General features: G+C 39.5%; 1 protein-coding gene across 1 annotated transcript; it reads left to right on the top strand.

Moving 5' to 3' along the window:
* Positions 1-13,141: 13,141 nt before the first annotated feature.
* On the top strand, positions 13,142-15,715 carry LOC104085344 (transcription factor bHLH36-like). Its single transcript, XM_009589356.4, has 3 exons — positions 13,142-13,703; positions 14,057-14,416; positions 15,376-15,715. The coding sequence occupies exons 1-3, from the start codon at positions 13,377-13,379 to the stop codon at positions 15,448-15,450; spliced, it is 762 nt and encodes a 253-aa protein (XP_009587651.1). The 5' UTR covers positions 13,142-13,376; the 3' UTR covers positions 15,451-15,715.

Below are 15,715 nucleotides of genomic sequence, written 5' to 3' on the forward strand. Positions count from 1 at the left end.
AAGTCAAATCACCATCTAACTGAACCGTGTTAAAATCCAAAACATGAAACGGATCGCCGACATATTTCCGGAGCATGGAAACATGAAATACTGGATGAACACTCGACATACTAGGCGGCAATGCAAGCTTGTAAGCCACCTCTCCAATCCTCTCAAGCACCTCAAAAGGCCCAATATACCGAGGACTCAACTTGCCCTTATTCTCGAACCTCATAACATCCTTCATGGGTGAAACTCTGAGAAGTACCTTCTCCTACCGTGTAAGCAACATCACGAACCTTCCGATCGGCGTAGCTCTTCTGTCTAGATTGTGCCGTGCGAAGTCGGTCCTGAATCAACTTAACATTGTCTAAAGCATCCTAAACCAAGTCAGTGCCCAATAGCCTAGCCTCACCCGGCTCAAACCAACCCACCGAAGACCTACACCATCTCCCATACAAAGCCTCATACGGATCTATCTGGATGCTCGATTGGTAGCTATTGTTGTAGGCAAACTCTGCAAGCGGCAGAAACTGAACCCAAGAACCCCCAAAATCTTTGACACAAGTGCGTAGCATATCCTCCAGTATCTGAATAGTATGCTCGGACTGTCCGTTTTTCTGGGGGTGGAATGTTGTACTTAACTCAACCCATGTGCCTAACTCTAGCTTTACTGCCCTCTAGAACTGTGACACGAACTAGGTGCCCCGATCTGAAATGATGGACACCGGCACACCGTGGAGGCGAATAATCTCACGGATGTGGATCTCAACCAACCACTTCGAAGAATAAGTAGTCCCAAATAGAATGAAATGCACGGACTTGGTTATCTGATCCTTAATTACCCAAATAGCATCAAGCTTCCTCGAAGTCCATGGGAACCCAACTATAAAATCTATGGTGATACGCTCTCATTTCCACTCCAAAATCTCAAGCCTCTAAAGTACCATCCATAAATGCTGTGCATGCTCCTCCTGGCTACGTGAGTACACCAGGATATCATCAATAAATACTATGACAAAAGAATAAAGATATGGCTAGAATACACTGTTCATCAGATGCATGAATGCTGCTGGGGCATTGGTCAGCCCAAAAGACATCACAAGGAACTCATAGTGACCATAGTGGGTCCTGAATGCTGTTTTCAGAATATCTGAGTCCCGAATCTTCAACTGGTGATATCGAGACCTCAAATAAATCTTAGAGAACACCCTCACTCCCTGAAGCTGGTCAAATAAGTCATCAATGTGTGGCAAAGGGTACTTGTTCTTGATTGTAAATTTGTTCAACTGCCTATAGTCGATGCACATCCGCATAGTACTATCCTTCTTCTTCACAAACAGAACCGGTGCACCCCAAGGCGACACACTAGGCCTAATAAACCCCTTATCAAAAAGCTCATGAAGCTGCTCTTTCAATTCCTTTAACTCTCCTGGTGCCATACGATACGGAGGAATAGAAATGTGCTGAATGCCAGGCGCCATGTCAATAACAAAATCAATATCATTGTCGGGTGGCATGCCCGACAGGTCTGCAGGAACCACATCCGGAAAGTTTCGCACTACCAGAACAGAATCAATAGTAGGAGTATCAGCACTAACATCTCTCACAAAAGCCAAATATGACAAGCACCCCTTCCCAACTATCCGTTAGGCCTTAAAATAAGAAATCCCCCTACTGGGAACATAATCTAGAGAACCTCTCCACTCGATCCTTGGCAACCCAGTATCGCCAATGTCACGACCTAAGCGTGATAATCCAGAATAGCATGACATGGTGACAACCAATCCATACCCAAAATCACGTCGAAATCAACCATACTAAGTAATAAGAGATCAATTCTAGTCTCCAATCCTCCAATGGTCACTACACACGATCGATACACACGGTCCACAACAATAGTATCGCCCACCGACGTAGAAACATGAACAGGTGAAACTAAGGACTCACAGGGCATATCCAAATAATGAGTAAAATAGGATGATACATAGGAATAAGTAGAACCAAGGTCAAATAATGTGGAAGCATCTTTGTGGCATACTGAAACAATACCTGTGATCACTGCATCTGAAGCAACGGCCTCTGGCCTGGTAGGAATACCATAGAATCGAGCCTGACCACCACCTGACCGGCCTCCCCCTCTAGGGCAACCTCTAGCTGTCGAAGTCCCAACCCGAGCTGGTTGAGCGGGTGGTGTAGCTGCTGGTGCTGGTATCATCAGATGAGAACTCTGTTGTGGAACCCTACTTAACAGTCTAGGGCAATCCCTCTTGAGATGACTCAAGTCCCCGCACTCGAAACAAGCCCTCATATGATGGAGTTGCTGCTCCTGATAACCCGAGGAATTGCCTGTACAAGCGTGGGAAGATGAATCATGGTAAGAACTCTACATTGGTAATGCACTGAATGATGACTGACTCGAACGAGCACTGTAAGAACCATGGCTAACAGATGCACCACGATGAACCGGGCGAGCCATCTGAATGGGCCTATAATGATGACCCCTGCTGTGGTGGGACTGCCCTCTAGAAGAAAAACCGCTGAAACCACCCGAACCACGAAGCCTCTTGGCCTTCCTCTTCTCATACTCCTGACTACGGACCAACTCTAGCCGCCGAGCAATATCAACCACCTCATTAAACCTAGAACCTAATGCATTCTCTCGAGTCATAACAAAATGTAGCCCATAGATGAGGCCATCAAGGAACCTTCTAATCCTCTCTCTCTCTGTGGGAACCAATCAGATCGCGTAATGAGATAACTCTAAAAATCTCATCTCGTACTAGGTCACAGATATACCCTCATGGAGAAGCTGCTCAAACTGCCTACACAACTCCTCCATACAGGTCGGTGGCACAAACTTCTCCAAGAAGAGAACAGAGAACTCGTGCCATAAAAGTGGTGCAACATTGGCTGGCCTGCTCCGCTCATAGGCCTCCCACCATTTAAAGGTTTCCCCCGTAATCTAAAAAGTAATAAATGAGACCCCAGTAGTCTCTAGAATACCCGCCATGCAAAGAATCCGTTGGCACCTATCCAAGAAGTCCTGAGCATCCTTTGACACAGCCCCACTGAATACTGGAGGCTTGAGCCTCCCAAACCTCTCTAGTCTTTTCTACTCCTCATCACTTATAATGGGACCGAACCTAAGCCTAAGCAACTACAACCAGTTGTCCTGGTAGTACCCCCGGTGTTTGAAGTCCTTGCACCACCTGCTCTAGAGTACGTGTAGCGGGAGTCTAAGCACGTCCCCTAGCCTGAGAAGTGGGCCTGAACTTAACTGCCTGAGCAAGGCTAGTGCAAACAGTCAATATCTGGGCCAAAGCCTCCTGAAGGCCTGGAATCACAATGGACATAACTGGTGCCTGAGCTGGTCCCACCGGATCAACCATATCGGTAATCTGCTCCTGAGCTGGAGCAATTGGTGGGTCTACAGGTGCTGCTCTAGCTGCTATACGAGCTGTAGTTCGGCCTCTACTGCAGCCCCTACCTCTCGTGGCCCTAGCTGGTGGTACTGGTGGATGTCTGCCCATTCCGGTAGCACATGTCCTCACAATTTATGAGAGAATAGAATAACAGAAGTTTAGTTTTCGGAATAAACAAATTCGCATGATAAGAATACAAGAAAATGAAGTTTTTCTAATGGTTCGGCAGCCTCTCGAAGATAAGTACAGACGTCTCCGTACCGATCCGCAAGACTCCACTAAACCTGCCCATGACTTGTGAGACCTATGTAACCTAGGCTTTGATACCAACTTATCACAATCCAAAAATCACATGTGTTGTGATGGCGCCTATCGCGATACTAGGCAAGCCGACAACTCACAAATAACAAGCATCTTTAATTTAAACATACTAAAATAGGCTTAAGTAAATAAAATCTCATAATAACTGGAAGAAAACACCACAACTCATTACAGAATTTTCCAAAATTCGGGTGTCACTGAGTACGTGAACATAGATACAATAACATGGTCTGATTGCTGAAAACACTGTCTAGGAAGATAGAATAATATAAATAACTAAAAGGAAAAAAATGAGGAGAGTCAAGGTCTGCGGACGCCAAGGCAACTACCTCAATAGTCTCCGAATTGAATAAGCTCCAACATTAGCAACCTCTATGCCCAGAAGTACCTGTATCTGCACATGAAGTGCAGAGTATAGTATGAGTACAACTGAACCAATATACTCAATAAGTATCGTAAATAAACACGACAAGGTAAGAGAAGAATAAATTATTAATGATACTAGCTATCACCTGTGTATTTCCATCTTTTAAACCGGTACAGAACAATATTGAAAACTAACATATCAATTTCGTTAGAAAATATTCGTGTGTGCATGTGTATAGTTTCTCAAATACTCTGCTCAGACATTATAATAGCATGTAGAAGTGATAAGTAGTTAAATCAGATAAATGATCAAGGAAATGCAAAATCCACACAACACTGGCCGGATTCTCTCAACTTTCCATATCCGTTGCGAACCACTGATCAATATTCTCAATAACCGCGTGTACACCATCAAGAGAGAAATGTAAGAGGGTGACCCCAGAGGGATGGATCCGTATCCACACGCTACACAGACAACTCACGTGCTAATAATATAACCTGCATGGATAACTCACGTGATCCACGGACAACTCACGTGCCAATAACATCAATATATGGATCCGCACGGACAACTCACATGATGCACGGAGAACTCACATGCCAATAACACAATCCGCCCGGTATGGTCACATGCCTCCAGTACAAACATATCATACACGAGAAATTAAACAAGTATACATGTATGTGATGAATGAATAACAATTCTTATGCTCCTGTACTGGTATAAATGACGTGCTAACGTGTAGGCATGTGCAAAGTGTGCTATCATAACTCAAATCGGAAATTTCATCACTGAAAAGCATTTATTAAGTTCGTTCAGGGATTAAACCTCTATGTAGACTCAACATGGCTCAAATAGATCACACAAACTGTCACAAGAATGAGAAATATCATAGCTTAAAGCTTAACGGTCAATTCTAGGCCTATAAGAGCCCGAGCACAACCCGAACATGAATAAATGACCCCGGTGCCCGCACATGGGTTCATCCCTATGCATGTGCACACCCAATAGCACGTAGCTATCACAACAATTCAGGCAACTAGTGCCTCAACCAAGTTTAAATAAGATACTTACCTCAAGCAAATCAAATCACTCTGCTAGCAAGCCCTTCCCACGTGTATCGACCTCCGGAAGGATCGAATCTAGCAAAAATTAACGTAATACCATCAACAAAAGCTATAGGAATCAATTCCATATGATAAAGCTAAGTTCTTAAGCAAAAGTCAAAAAGTCAACTCAAAAAGTGAACCCCGGGCTCACGTCTTGGAATCCAACAAAATTAAAGAAATCCGAATACCCGTTCAACCATGGGTCCAACCATACTAAAATTACTCAAATCCGATCACAACTCGACCTTCAAATCCTCAAATTAAAGCCTATAATATTTCTACAGGTTTCCAAAATTTTCCAACCCAAAGCACTAATTAAATGATGAAATCAATGATATATTCATGTATATTAACCAAACCCGAGTTAGAATCACTTACCCCAATCAGTCCCTTGAAAATCCCTCCAAGAATCGCCTCAATCCGAGCTCCCAAAGTCCAATTATGAAAATTTACTCTAACCCTTATTTTTGACAACTTATATTCTGCCCAGGTGCTCTTCTTCGCGATCGCGGAAATTGCTTCGTGATCGTGAAGCACAAAATCCAAGCTGCCAAAAGTAACCCTACGCGAACGCAGAAAAACAAGTGCGAACTCTATGCACATGGACATAACTCTATGCGATCGAAATCCTCCTCACGCTATCGCGATGCATAAATGCGTGGCTTCCAACCACCCCTCCTTCCTTCTCCGCGAACATGGTACAACCCTCGCGTTCGCGTAGTACCACTGACCATAGCTCTGCGATCGCAGATGTAATGACTTCGTCGGTCGTTTTGAGCATTTGCATTCCGTTAAGCTATTTGAAGTCTTGAGCAGCATCACATAATATATTATGACTTGTATGAATCGTCAGTTTTGGTTTTTAGGTTATTCAGAATTGGTTTGGAAGAATGATTCTCAACTAAGAGTTGATCAAGTTTAACTTTTGAGTATTTGATCCTAGATCAGAGTTTTGATAGTTCCGTTTGGTCCGGATGGTGATTTTGGACTCGGGCGTCTGCCCGGATTTGCATTTGGATACTTCTAGAAGGTTTCGATACTAATTGGCAAAAGTTAGAAATTTGAATGTTTAGAAGGTTCATAAGTTTGACCGGGAGTTGACTTTCATGATATCAGATTCGGATTGTAGTTCCGAGAATTGGAATAGCTTCGTTATGTCATTTGGGACTTGTGTGCAAAAATTGAGTTCATTCCGAGTTGATTCAATATGGTTCGGCACGAGTTTTGGAAGTTGAAAGTTTAGAAGTTCATTAAGTTTGATTTGAGACGCGATTCGTAATTTTGATATTCTTACGCTTGATTTGAGGCGTCGAGTAGGTCCATTTTATGTTATGGTACTTGTTGATATGCTCGGACGGGGTCCCGAGAGGCCCCGTGTGTTTCAGATTGGTTTCAGATCATTTTGGGCTTGTTGGCATTGGCTGAGGCTGCTGGATCTGGTGTGTCCGCATCTGCGGAGGTCTTGTTACAGATGCGGCCCCGCAGGTGCAGTGTATTTATCACGGAAGTGGGAAAAGGCTGGGTGAGGAAGGATCGCAAAAGCGGCGCTTTGGGGCGCATCTGTGGAAGCGCATGAGTGAGTGTCTGCAGCACTGAAGCAAAAAGGGCGCAAGAGCGAATATGAGCTCACACCTACGATGGCGCAGAAGCGGAAGAGTGTTCCACAAGTGCGAAGGGTCGGCTGTTAAGTGAAGTCCACAAAAGCGGAACTTGTGTCGCAAAAACGACGCTGTAGAAGCGACTATTCTCTTCGCATATGCGAAAATTCGAGGACAAACTCTATTTAATTCAAGGTTTTGGTTCTTCTATCATATTTGGAGCTATGGAGCTCGGATTGAGACGGTTTTTGAGGAAATTTTTACCATATAGATTGGAGTAAGCATTCTCTACTCAGTTTTAATTATATTTCAAGAATCTATCCTCATTGTTGGCATTTGGGAGAAACTGGGGATTCTTGTCTAAGATTTCATAAAGTGAATTTTCTAGTTTTGAACATCGATTCAGATTCAGATTTGAGTGAAACTAGTATGGTTGAACTCGTAATTGACTGAGTTGTCAGATTTTGTGAATTTTGTCGGGTTTCGAGGTGCGAGCCCGAGTTTGACTTTTTGGTTGAGTTTAGGGATTTGATTAAAGATTCGACCTTTATCGATTAAGTTTGTTTCATTTGGCATTATTTGATGTATTTGAGTTGATTTTGGCTAGTTGCGAGCCGTTCAGAGGCTAATACGCGCGAGATGGAATTTCTAGAATATTGTTTGGCTTGCTCGGTATTGGATTTAGCTTGTTTGAGGTAAGAATCCTATCTAAACTTAGTTGAGGCACTAGTTGGCTAAATTATTTGTGATAGCTACGTGCCATGGGTGTGCATATGTGTGGTGTTTGAACCCATGTGCAAGCACCCGAGTATTTATCCATGCTCGGGGTAGTGCTTAGGCTATGATATGCCTAAACTTGACTGTTAAGCTTTAAGCTATAATGTTTCTCATATTTGTATCATTGTTGTGAACTATTTGAGCCATGATTGAGGTTATGAAGAGGCTAATTCTCTGAATAAACTTGGTATTGCTATTTCTGTGATAACTTACCGATTTGAGCTATGATAGCACACATTGCACATTCCTACACTTTAGCATGTAATTATACCAGTCCAGGAGCATGAAATCTGATATTTATGCATCATATACATGTGTTCTTGTATACTTTCTTCCGTGTGATATGATTTGGACTGGATGCCTGTGACCACGCCGGGCATATTGTGATATTGGCACGTGAGTTGTCCGTGCAATACGTGAGTTGTCCGTGCCGATCTAGATATTGATATTATAGTAAGTGAGTTGTCTGTACAATACGTGAGTTGTCCGTGCGGTTGATATTATTAGCACGCGAGTTGTCCGTGCATCACGTGAGTTGTCCGTGCAGCATGTGGATACAAATCCATCTCCCTAGGGTCACCCTCTCATGTTTCTCTCTTGATGGTGTACACGCGGATTGTGAGCAACCGACGAGTTTCTGGTTGATGTGAGCTTTGGGAGAGCTGGTTACTATATTTGGATCGGGTTGTGCGCCGTAACAAACTGATATTTGGTTATGGAATTTCATATTTACTTAATATTTTCTTGACTGTTTACCTGATTTACTTGTATATCTTCCTTATATGTTGGATTGTTGGCAGAATACTATAAAATAAAGAATTGTGAGTATCAAAGTGGTTTTACCTAAGATTTTGCTGATTTGATCATATATTTATTCTATACTTGTTGAAATTATGAACTGCACCGGTGTTAGTGAGTACCATCTATAGTTCTTGATTCTTTTACCTCGCCGAGGTTAGTTAGGATACTTATTGAGTACATGAGGTCAGTTGTACTCATACTACGCTTCTGCACCTTGCGTGCAGATCTTGGAGTTGATGTTGTTGTGTACGGCCATTGATGAGGTACCTGCATTCCAGTTATGACTATCACTTATCCTTGGTAGCTTTAGATTCGGATTCTGTTCATTTACATTTCAAACAGATGTTGTAATTATTTCAATTCAGTTTTGTAAAAAAATTTAAATCTTAGAAACTCATGATTTGTACTATCAGTCCTTGGGATTTTTGTATAAAAGTTCAATTATTTCATCATTTATGTTTTCATAGATCTCCTTGAGTTGGATTATTGATAAATTGGCTTACCTAGCGGGTTGGGTTAGATGCCATCACAACTAGTTGGATTTTGGGTCGTGACAACAGACCTAAACTCGCGACTGCATAGAACAAATTCCCCAGCTGCCCAAATAAGCCTTCGCGATCGCGAACCTTCCCACGCGATCGCATATAAGAAACCAGACCTGCAACATCAGCAATCTTCTAAGTCCAAATTCCAACCCGTTAACCATCCGAAATCGTCCCCAGGACCTCAACCAAACACACCAACAAGTCCTAAAACATCATACGAATTTAGTCGAGGCCTCAACTCACATCAAACAACATCAAAAACACGAATCGCACCCCAATTCAAGCCTAATGAAACTAGTGAATTTTTAACTTCAAAACTAATGCCGAACCACACCAAACCAACTCCGATTAACCTCAAATTTTGCATACAAGTCATAATTGACACAACAGACTTATTCCATCTTCCGGAACCAAAATTTGAGCCCGGTAACTACAAAGTCAACTCTCGGTCAAACTTCTCAACTCTCCAAACTTTTATTTTTTCCAACTTTCGTCAATTCAAGCCAAAATCATATACGGACCTCCAAATCAATATCCCGACATGCTCCTAAGTCTAAAATCACAATACGGAGCTATCAAAACCATCAAAACTCTATTCCAGAGTTATTCACACATAAGTTAACATCCGATCAACTCTTTCAACTTAAGCATCCAACCTTGGGACTAAGTGTCCCAATTCATTCCGAAACATCCCCGAGACCAAACCAACTACCCCAACAAGTCATATAACAACAAATGAGCGTAGAATAAGCAATAAATGGGGAAACAGAGCTGTAATACTCAAAACGACCGACTAGATCGTTACATATGGATGGGGTTGGTGGGGGGGTGGGTTTGTGGGGATGGAGAATAGGGTGGAGAAGGTTGAAAAAGTGTTTTGGAAAATCTTTTTCCTTCTTTTGATAGGGAAAATATTTTTTACCAATTGGAGGAAAATGAGTTCACGAGAAAAATATTTTTCAAAATATTTAATCCAACCAAACATGAGAAAATTGAAAAATATTTTCCGAAAAATATTTTCCTTCATACTAAGCTTACCCTTAATCATAAAAATTTCGTTCAATATTTATCGATCTAAAAAATTAAGAAGACATTAATTCTTTTTAAATCATATCTGTACTATTTACCTTTTTAAAATGACATAGTATCATGATTAATTACTCATTAAAATAATAGATAAAAATTATTTAATCCTTATAATCAACACTATTAAATATTTTCTTAATAAGTATGCCAAAATCTTAAGCAATTAATAAAAATATCGAATGAGGTATAGTATTGACACAGTTGGAGTTTGAATGCTTTAAGTATGGCTGTCCAACGGGACGGGACGGGACAAAATTAACGGGACGGGACGACATTTAGCCGGGACGGTGGCGGAACGGGACAAAATGGGACGGGACAAACGGGATGAAACGGTAGGCCCATCCCGTCCCGCTAACAAACGGGACGGGACGGGACGGACGGTAGGCCCATCCCATCCCGCTAACAAACGAGATGGGACGGGACGGGACGGGTTCGCGGGCCTTAAGTGCCATTTTAAAAAAAAATTATTTAAGTATTGAGTTTGACAACGGATATTCTTTGGCAATGACTAAGTTTTTAAAGTTTGCAACATTTAGTTTTTTGACTTATTCAATAAATTTAAAAATTAAACGAAAATTAGGAAACTAAGTAAAGAATTATAAAATATTAAAACAAAAGACTTGTAATAAAATATTCTAGCAATTATAAATATATAATTAAAAATATGGCATGCACATCTAACATGAAAAATTACCGGATTAATTGGACAAAATCTAGTTCTTAAACTAGTTGCTGCAGTTGTGTTAGCAGAAGCATTATCTAAGGTGATAGTTAAAACTTTATCAATGAGTCCATAAAAATCAAGTATTTGTAGAACAGTAGTTGCAATATATGCTCCAGTGTGTTTTGAATCAACAAATTTATAACCAATAATACGTTTTTGCATGTTCAAGTGATGATCAACCCAATGACATGTAACAGTTAAATAATCACAACCATTAGGACTACGACCTATATCAGATGTGATGGACACTTTACAATCTAAGTGAAAAAATACACAACGAATATACTGAAGATATTCGGTTTGAAATTTAAAAACATCATTTCTAACTGTAGTCTTAGGAAAACCTTGAAAAGAAGGATTATAAGTTTCTTGTATATAATGAACAAAAGCAGGGTGAGAAGGAAAGGTAAAAGGTAAGCCACATACAGCTACCATTTTTGCTAAGTTCTCACGATCTCTATCTTTGTTATATGGGCGTAAAATCGTACCAGAAGCAGGGTCAAGCTGTTGTTGTAAAAAATTAGAACCCCCGCCAGATATACTAGGAGTGCTAGTACCAGTGCTAGGATCCGGTATTTGTCCGGCTTCTATTTTAGCTTGTATCCATAAAGCTTTGTGGTCCCTACCTAAGTACCTAGATAAGCCCCCCGTCCCACCACTTTTGGTGTGCACAAATCGTTGCTTACATATTTCACATGTAGCACGTTGATTGACTTTATCATGTTTAAAAAATTTTCATACAAGTGATGTTTTGGGACGTTCACCCTTAGGCTTACCCCTTACAGGAGGTACAGGGGGTAAAGCTCCAGATCGAGATTGACTCTGAGTTGGAGCTTGTGTTACGGGACTAGTGGGTGTTTCATCTAATTCTTCTTCCTCATTTTCTTCATCCTCATTTTCTTCGTCCTTAATAAAAATATCCTTGCCAAATTGTCTTTGTAAAGTTTCATGATCTAGTTGTTCTCCGAAATTAATATTATAACATGCGGGGGGTTGAAAAAATGAAGTTTCATCAACATGAGTTATTTCACCTTTACTACTTTTTTTACTAGTTTTTTTAAATACGCCAAATACATTTTTAGGTGCCATAATTTAAATACGAAATTAAATTTAAAAAGTTAACACAAAAATTAAAAACACAAATAAAATACGAAAATAGAACACGTAAAGTAAACACAAAAATTAAGCACTAAAATAATGCGCAAAAAATATATATTAAAATTAGGAGATGGAACGAGTGCACCGTGATTAAATATTGAAACTTGAAGAAATTGCCCAAACTATTGCTCCAAATACTTGATAAATTAATTTGAAGCTTGAAAGTTGCTCCAAATATTTGTCCAAATACTTGAAACTTATCACTTGATTGCGAGAAAATTGAGAGAATAATATAGATAGAATGAAAGGGATTTGAGAGAGAATAATTTATTTTTGTGGGAAGAAATGAAGAAGGATTGGGGTATTTATAGTAGAAAATAGGGTCAAAGTGTAATTTAATAAACTTAGGGATTATATTAAAAGTTTGGGGGTAGGGGGTGTTTTGGTGGGAGTGGGGGCCAAATATGGCCGTTTTTGGCCGTTGGGAACGGCTATTTTTGCAATTATAGCCGTTGCCCAACGGCTATAATTTAAAAAAAGGGACGCGGGACGGGACGGGACGGGACGGGACAGACGGGACGGGACGGGACAGACGGGATGGGAGGGACGGGACGAAACGGGACGAAATGGGACGGGATAAACGGGACGAAATGGCCATCCCGTCCCATCCCGTGTCCCGTTTAACATGGGACCATCCCGTTTAAAATTAAGTGGGACAGGATGGGACGGGACGGGACGCGGGACGGGACCGAGACGGGACGGGACGTCCCGTCCCGTTGGACAGCCATAGCTTTAAGTGGACTAAATTGTTTGTTCAGGTACATAATGCAATAAGCATTTAATACTAGTACTAGTGTAAATGGGCAACCGTGAGGCACTATTGGGGCGGGGGTGGGGGGGGGGTGGGGGAGGGGGAATTGCTATTAGGGGTCGTGGCCCCCTAATTAAACTTGCTGATAAGCTTTTGGTAGCTAAAGATTTTGTCAACTTTCAAAGACAGTACCTGGGGATACGACTATATAGTGGGTTACAATTATAAATATGAACTGTCGGAATCGGTTTACAAGGGAGAAAAAAATAGTCCCTCCGTCTCAATGTAGGTTACATTTTTTTTTTCTTCTAGAGTTTAACTAATTTTTAAAGCTTAATTGAATAAGATCAATTTAATTTTTAAAATTACAATTTAAATATTTAAAAACTATACAAAAGGCTTTGTAAATTATAATTCTTTTCATGTTAATATGATAAAAAATATATTTTAAATAATTAGTTAAATTATCATATAAATTGAGACCGAATAATACCAAAAGATTAAAATTATTGGGGGCCAGTTAGGTCAGTCCTTTACCACATATTGTTTATGAAGATAATATTGCAGGGACTAATGGCATTCCAGAGACCCATTGAAGATATCAAGAAATCCTAACAACCGTATCTTCCAGCTTTTAATTATTGCCATCTCGATCCCTTACTAAGTATTAGAGAGAGATTCCTCAGAAGTAGCTAGCTAGCTAGCTGTTGAATTGTTTGGAAATTATTTTTTGTGATGTTTCCTTTACAACAAAGTGATGATAATGAGTTGGTATTTCAGATTCTGTCAAATCCTAGCCAACAAGGCAACATCTCCCAAGATTTGATTTTGGATTATGCTTCTCTGGAGACAAGTCATCCCCAAAATGTTAAAAATCCAAAGAAAAAGAAGCTACCAAGAAGGGTATTAGGTAGTAGAAGTAACTCAGATAAAAAAGATTCAATCACTGATGAGTTCAAGCTTAAAAAAGTTATGCATAGAGATATGGAGCGTCAGAGAAGGCAAGAAATGACTAACCTTTACTCTTCTCTCCGATCTCTCCTTCCTCTTCAGTGTGTCAAGGTATATTCTTAGTCAATTAATTTCTTATCCTTCCCTTTCACGTCCCGAATTTTTGAATCTGTTGGTTCAAAATAAATCCAATCTTATTATACTATATAGTTGCACATATATACTTAGTTCAATGGGTACAAAATAAGTTCCACCTTATTATATATCCATCTTAATTTCCTTAACCTTTTCTTCCCTAAATTTAATCTGAATATATATGGCAAGTAATGATTTTTTCCTCCCATGGAAAAAATTCTAGGAAAATAATAAAAAGGAAAGGTGTTTATCACATTAGTAGATATTTATTTTTGAAAGGATTGGATATGGTTAATTGAAATTAAACAAGGGTTCTTCTTTTTAATTAGGGCAAACGATCAGTATCGGATCATATGCATGAGGCAGTGAATTATATCAAACAACTGCAGGCAAATATGAATAAGTTAGAAAGAAAGAGAGAAAAGCTGAAAATGGTTCCCAAGTCAAGTCCACGTGGCAGGGTGGAAGAAGATAGCTCAGATGTTAGTTCTATTATTGCATCCCCAGATTGTGTCACAGTGAGTCCATGCCATGGTGGTGTAGAGATTTTAATCAATGGTAATAATAATAGAGGGGAAAGTTTACCCCTCTCGAGAATTCTACAAGAGCTTCTGAAAGAAGGGCTTGATGTTGTTAGCTGCGTTTCTGCCAAAGTTAATCAAAACTCACTCCATAGAATTCAATCCGAGGTACAGTAGATATACTGTATATTGAAATCTTCCGATGATGACTTAAAGATTAATAGCGTTTTATTCGTGGAATGTTCTACACTTCCAATACTTCATCTGTTTTATTTTATACTCCTATATGATACTCTTTTCTTATTAATTTGCTTTTAAAAAAATGTGTTAACTTTTTATGTTAGCAAACTCTCTAACTTTAAACTTTTTCCCATACTGACATTCATGTGTGGCCATATTAATATCATAACATATTTGAAACAAAAAGTTCTAACGTTTATTTGTAGTATGTGTCAAAAAATTTTCTTTCCTTCTTAAGCTTTGTGTCTAGATGAAACATCTCCGTTTTAATTTATATGATACAATTTTCTTATTAGTCCGTTTCAAAAGAATAACACAATTTGAAAATAATTTAAGTTTTAGCTTTTTATTTTATTTATTTTAAACTTAATGAAAAGCTTTTATAGCCACTCAAATCGAGAGTTACATATAAACTTTTACTCTTTAAGCTTTTAAGACTATGCTAGCGTTTGGACATATTTAGTTAAAACTTGAAAAAAGAGTTTTTGAACTTGTGTTGAAAATTAATTTTTGAAAGTTGAAGTTGTGTTTGGACATGCATTTTATTTGAACAAAATTTGGAGTTTTGTGAGCGGAAGAAAACGTTTCACCCTAAAACTGTCCTAAACCAGCTTTTGGGAGCTTGAATTTTTTTTAAAAAATGTTCTATGAACAAACATTGTTTTTAATTTTTTTTTTGGATAAAATATACCCAAATTTTATGACCAAACAAGTGTTATAAGTTTCAAAAGTCTCTTTTTTAAAACTATGTATCGAGTCAAACTACGGAATATATATTGATGTGGAGGGAGTACATAGATAGTGAGATTTTTTTTTTTTTTTTTTTGTGGATTTCCATTTGTTGTTTGAGCATATTGAACCGCCTTTAATTAATCATCCTACTGCAGGGCTGTGATGAGAAATGCATCAATCTTCATTCGCTGCAACGGAAGGTGATTGATGTGATCAACATTGATGTATAGCCATACGAATGTGATGACATGATCAGAAATCAGAAGCATTGAATAATGTCAAGTACTGCAGCTTTGCTTAATGTGGTCATCATATATAGGAGTAGTTCATTCCCTCTCTTGAAAATTAGGCGAGTTGTCATTTCCAGGTAATTAATGTTTCTGGAACGATATGTGATTATAGTTATTTAATAAAAGAGGTGAGGAAACATGATTTTCTGGTTTGTACATCTAATGCTTGATAGCTAATGAGAGTGGTTGTCTTGTTTTGACCCTA

Source organism: Nicotiana tomentosiformis, chromosome 5 (assembly GCF_000390325.3).
Source record: "Nicotiana tomentosiformis chromosome 5, ASM39032v3, whole genome shotgun sequence".
Classification (NCBI taxonomy): Eukaryota; Viridiplantae; Streptophyta; class Magnoliopsida; order Solanales; family Solanaceae; genus Nicotiana; species Nicotiana tomentosiformis.